Source organism: Zingiber officinale, chromosome 4A (genome assembly GCF_018446385.1).
Source record: "Zingiber officinale cultivar Zhangliang chromosome 4A, Zo_v1.1, whole genome shotgun sequence".
Classification (NCBI taxonomy): Eukaryota; Viridiplantae; Streptophyta; class Magnoliopsida; order Zingiberales; family Zingiberaceae; genus Zingiber; species Zingiber officinale.
The window spans coordinates 159,020,264-159,026,321 of NC_055992.1; the positions used below are offsets into that span (position 1 = coordinate 159,020,264).

Consider the following 6,058-nt stretch of genomic DNA (forward strand, 5'->3'; position numbering starts at 1 on the left):
CCATCATAGCCCACGCGGGCTTAGTTGAGTTGGTAAGTGACAAATTGATTGCTGGATAAGGTCTTAGGGTCGAATCACTGGGTTAGCGGAGCGTAAATCTCTGCAATCCGTGTAAACTCACCCCACATGCCACTTGCTTTCTTAGTCATCGTAATTTACCTCCTTCGTGTTGGTCTTGGGGCCGGTTGGCATGGGTGTTAGGGGCGAGCGTCTTCACCTTTTACCTGATGCTTTCTCACATCATATTCTCTTTTCTCATTTTCTCTCATAACACTTTTTCTCTTTTCATTCTTTCCCATCACACTTTTTTTCTCATCACGCTTTTCCTCTTTTTATACTTTCCCATCACAATTTCTCTTTCATCATTCTTTTTCATCATATTTTTCTTTCACATTAAACTTTGTCTCATATATAATTTTTTCTCTTATTTTTCTCTAAGGGTATAAAAGAAAATTTTAATTTATTCCGATAGAAAATATTTAACTAATCAAATATTATTTTTAAAAATGATATTCATATTTATACTCATTCTCATTCCATAATACTATGATTATAGAAAAGAATCAAACACCACCATTGTCAAATTCATTAACTATATTAGTTTAATGGAAAGGATATATTTTAATTAGCATTATGATTAACGTGTGCCAAGTGGTGGTGGTGAAAGGGAGCTAGCATCGATCATGCACACCAACACTCGTTTAATTTATGATAAATAAAATGATCCACCGCAAGAATCTTATTTAAATGCGGAGGAGTCATCTCTAAAGATTTTTTTTAAAAATTAGGTCCTTTCGCAAATATCTACATCTCTCCAAAATATATCAAACTACAAATTAAAATAACATTTTTATTTGAGGGAGTGTGTGAATTCAAGTGGCAAAAAGGTGAAATCGCTCGTCCTCAGTGTTCTCGTCGCACCCGACTCAAGGTTATCATGAGAAAGATAAATCATAACATCCTGAGTTAATATATGTCAGGTGGAATGAGTTACATAAGGACCGGAGGAGTGTGCGAATTCAAGAAGAATAATAAAAAAAAGTCCTCGGTGGCCAGTGACCTCTTTGATTATTCCCTTTCGGAGCTTTCCTACCCGCATGGGGTCCTCATGTTCCCCACCCTACCTCACAATGTAGACACGCCTTTTAGCAACGGGCCCACCACTCGTGGACGGCGTCACGGCACGCCGCCGTGAGAGAGACACTGCGTCGAGCCAATGACTTCGCCGGCCGTTGACTGATGCGTATTTCATTCGGTTTGATTCAATTTTACGGATATTTTATATTTAATTATTTAGGGTGGATTCCGTGGGTAGGCGGAGGTGATCATTTCGGGAAAGTATTCTATTTTGGAATCAATCCATATCGAAATTCGGCAACGAACGCATCCAAACCGCAGCTAGCTGGCGGAATCAAACGGCGTGCGATGCGGTCGGTTTGGATCGCCAGCTCTCGCCGCCGTTGATTCGGCATCCGTTCTCCTCGTCGTTGACTGGCGTTGGCCGCCCACTTCCCTACGAACAAACTATGCGCCCCTGTCGTGAAGAGACGTCCCCCAACCGGAAATGTGAAGGCGCCCAATTCCAGCTCACTTGGTGGTCCCCGTTGCCAAACCCATTTCGTTTCGTTTCGTTTCGTTTCGTAACTTAGGACGAGGGGAAACACGTCGATTTGTCCGTTGCTTCGGAGCCCTTACTTTTGACACTTTGGTCCCTGTAATATTATTATATTATATATTCAAGTACGACTTGCCGTTGTGTTTTTTTTTCACAAATAGGTCTCGAGATCTCTGCCCCTTTGCTCTATATAAACCCACCGGCTCTCCCCATCTTCATCCACCGTGCGAGACTATTCCGATGGAGGATTCCGGCGACAAGAAGAGGCGCCGCCACGAGGAGGAGGAAGGGAACTCTCCGGAGGCTAAGCGTTTCCGTGATCACGAGATCCTACTCGACATCCTCGACGACGACCACGCGGCATCCGGTGACGACGTTGCTTCGGTGATGAAGAGTCTCGAGGAGGAAATCTCGCTGCCCTCGCCGCCGGCGGTTAGGGGATTCGTGGCGCCCGACCAGCCTGACTTGGGGTACCTTCTCGAGGCCTCCGACGACGAGCTCGGCCTTCCGCCGGCGGCGTCGTGCTCGTCCGACGAAGGGTGCGAGGCGTCCGAGGCGGCGATTGCTGTCGAGGATGGGGGAGAGTTTGGCGGCGTCGGGTTTGGCCAGATCTGGGGGCTCGATGACGAGATTGACGGATATGGAGGCTTCGGGTGGGGGCTCCGGCCGGAGGAGATGGCGGAGGACGGGTTGGTGTACGATGGCGGGCTGTTTGATTACGCCGATGACCTTTACCCGCCGTCCGATTTGGGAGAGTTCGCGTGGCGGTAATCGAGATCGCCGGAGGCAATGATAAACCTGTAAAGTCTAAATTTAGATAGGAAAAAAAAAATGAATGAAAAATAATAATAAAAGAGTATCCAAAAATCGAGCTCGCCCTTCGTTTTCTCTTTGTTTTTTTTTCCTTTTCCTTTTATTTTTTTTTTTTTGGCAAAGAGAAAAAAAAAGGTCCGATTGAAAGTGAGAAGACGTCCGATTGAAAGTGAAAAGACGTTGAATTCTGAATCTTAATCGATGAAATCACAAAAATACAACTCAAATTTTTATTAATTTATATGTAAAATATTTTTATTTATTATTTTGTACGTCTTCTAAGTAGGGGACCTCTAGTCCAATTGGTACGTATACGAAATAATGATTGTAATAATGGGTTGAAATTTAATAGAAGATTTCATCACTTGTCGATTTCTATTTAACCCTCTTTTAATAATATGGAGCAGTTGTAAGGGAACTCATATTTCTTTTTATATATGTTGTTATTGTTGGATAAAATCCTCATTTATTTTTCTTTTAATAATAAAATCATCCACACTTTTACTTTTTATTTTTATTTCCAATAGAACATTCTAGAGGATAGTCATGGGGATTGTGGTCCAAGGCTTGGGCCCAAATTACGATTTCATATTTTCTTTATAAATTTTAACAATATTATAAATAGTAAATATTTTAAATACTATTGAATAAACTCTATATATAACTCATCAATTTTTTTAAAAAAAATATTTTAAATTTTTAGATTTTTGACAAAAAATTTAAAATTTTTAATTTAAATAATTGGACCCGCGAGCCTGGGCCTAAGTCGACCGAGGCACCTTTGAAAATATTGAATACACAAGTGTGACTAAACACTCTTGTTCTATGCTAACAAATTAGATCAATTATTAAATTTCTAAAGATGCAATTCTGACCCCATGTGTTTTACATTCGACCTTTATTAAATACCTCATGGATGGATCTAGTGGCTAGCGCATGAGATGTTACCATAATAAATCTGGGATTCGAATCTCGACAAAGTTGAGATAAATACCTCCCTTATGTGCTAGTCACTATTTCAAAGGTTAGTAGCCGCCCGTGATTTACCTCCTCCATGTTGGCCTTGAGACGGGTTGGCGGGGCGCTGGAGGCGAGCATATTCGCCTTTTACCACAATATATTTTACAAAAATGAATTTGTCTACGAGTCAAACAACAATAATCAAATATGTGATCATGATCTGATGAGTTAACGACAGACAACTATTAAGGTAGAGATCTTGGATATTTTGATTTAACAAAAATGCCTAGGATACCTGTAACACTAATCAAAAGTTAGAATAGGTATCAAGGCTGAACTCGGCGTAATCACTCCGATACTCAAGTCAACACAGGGACTAAGAAAAGATGAAAATTGTGAAGTAATCAAAGAGTAAAGATGGTTGTGTGCGTGTATCTATGCCCGTGGGAGTGGGCACCAGGCACCCTTTTAAAGAGTGGCAAATGTATCCGTTTCTCTGATATATGTGCATTCATTTACCATGTTTTTTGAGATATGCATTGATGTTCATCACATCCTATGGGAGAAACGGTCCCATGAATGAAACGGTTATACCGCCTCTTGTGTTTTTAATGGGCCATGTAAGGCAAGGACTACTACCCTTGATAAGGTTGGAGAGGTCAAGGAGACTGAGTTGAACAGGTTTGTAAGGCCAACTTGCAGAGTCTGGAGGAGTCTAGAAAATCAAACCCGGAGGATAGAGCTATAGAGCTTTAAAAAACTTATGTTGAAAGAGTCCGATTATGTCGAACTGAGGGAGTTGAATGTGTCGAATTGAGAGAGTCAGGTGCATCGAATTGAGGAACTCAGGAATTGAGCTGTGTGAGTCAGGTAACGAAGTTGAGGGAGTCAGGTATATCAAACTAAGGAACTCGGGGTATAGAGTTGTGGGAGTTAGATAACGAAGTTGAGGGAGTCGGGTGCATATTTTACTCGATCATATCTGTGTCATGCCTTGATTTGATTTTTTTGACTTACACTCTGGCTTGACTCTTGACTTGACCTTGCCACATATTAGCTCATATATTCACCACATCACAAGTCTTGCTCTCAAATATAGTCAAAGGAGGTACGAGTCTAACTAACTAAATTGGTGTAACTTGGCATGATTAGTGACCCGGATTCTAGGCCTGACGTGGTCGTGCCACATTACCGCCTTACCGTTGAATATCTCGAGAATATGCGTATCAGGCGTCATTAAAACCCACAACACACGAGATCACATATCCTGGTCATGATTGGCCCATGCCATTTGATCATTAATGTTTCTCGGTCTGAGGTTGACGCGTGTTAAGGCCATGTCAGTAGTTCGGCTCAAGGTGACAATCAAGATCTCATGGATTCGACTGCGTGATTCGACGACCTAGCACCTTAGCTCGCTTTTTCGTTTGCGAGATCTGATGACTGACAATCCTAAGCCCTGATTATATTAGGACGACGGAGGAATGCCGCCGCATTCGTCATTTCTTTCATCTTCGTTCCCGACAATCTTCATCTTTAGCCTACGATTCCCCATCTTCATTCCTTTACAACCTTCTGGTTTTGCCCACGGTTCCCTGGTATAAGTTGTCGCCTTCTTCTCCCTGTTTTACCAGTCAACGTTGTATGTCTTAAATTTCCTATCTAACCATGGCCCCCAAATGCTCGTCCACCTTTCAGTATGAGTTAGTTGAGTCAGACTTCAATGGGGGTGATCTAGACCAGCTACACTTTTATTTTGAGATATCGGTAGACTGCACCATTGTAATCCATAACTGCTTGATCATCTCATTTAATTATCAACTAACCAATTTTGTAATTTTTTTCGGGGCCAAATGCTGAATGGGCTTTACTTTCCTATTGCGACCTTCTTCTTTGAGATTGCTGAGTACTTCCACATTCCTCTTCAGTAGCTAGCCTGAACTCATTATGACTACTTTGCGGGGTAGTTATGTTGGGGATCTTTGGACCGGCTAGAAAAGGGGGGGGGGGGGGGGTTAAATAGTCGATCACCCCAATTTGTTAACTTTACAAGAGTTAGTGCGTAGCAAAAATACAAACAATATAAAAGGAAGATAATCTAAAGACAAGAAAGCAAACCACACTCGACACGCTTGTTTACGTGGTTCAGAGATAATTTGCTCATATTCCATGGCTATCCGTAAGATGGATGATCGTTATCCGTCGGTGGATTAGCCCCCGACAAACTCCAACTACCTCAATTTTCCTTATGGGTGGAAAAATCTCACTACAATACCAACCAAGAACACTTGGAACAATAAAAGCACTTGGAGAACTTGGTAACTACTACTAATTAGGGTTAACTACTACTAATTTTGTCAACCAAGGTTAGCCGCCCCAAGTTTTATTATATAGAGCTTGGGAAAATCGACAAGCTGATTTTACTGTTACTAGTCAACTGATGCTTGCACCAGTCGAGTAGTACTGGCCAATGGTACTCCGTAGAACCCGTGATTCTGCCACTGGCTCTTTACCAGTCGACCAGTGCCTTCACTAGTCGACTGATCCCTTCAGCCGTTGGACACAGAAACATTATATGCCCTATCCCAGTCGACTACTCTATGCATCAGTCAACTGGTAAAATCCAAAACCTAGGGTTTCCCTTCCCGAGTACATTTCTCTCGCACTCAG

At 41.9% G+C, this 6,058-nt stretch overlaps 1 protein-coding gene across 1 annotated transcript; it reads left to right on the plus strand.

Annotated features, from left to right (window-relative positions):
* The first annotated feature begins 1,855 nt into the window (after positions 1 to 1,855).
* LOC121972981 lies at positions 1,856 to 2,386 on the plus strand. Its single transcript, XM_042524586.1, has one exon. The coding sequence runs from the start codon at positions 1,856 to 1,858 to the stop codon at positions 2,384 to 2,386; it is 531 nt and encodes a 176-aa protein (XP_042380520.1).
* Positions 2,387 to 6,058: the final 3,672 nt, after the last annotated feature.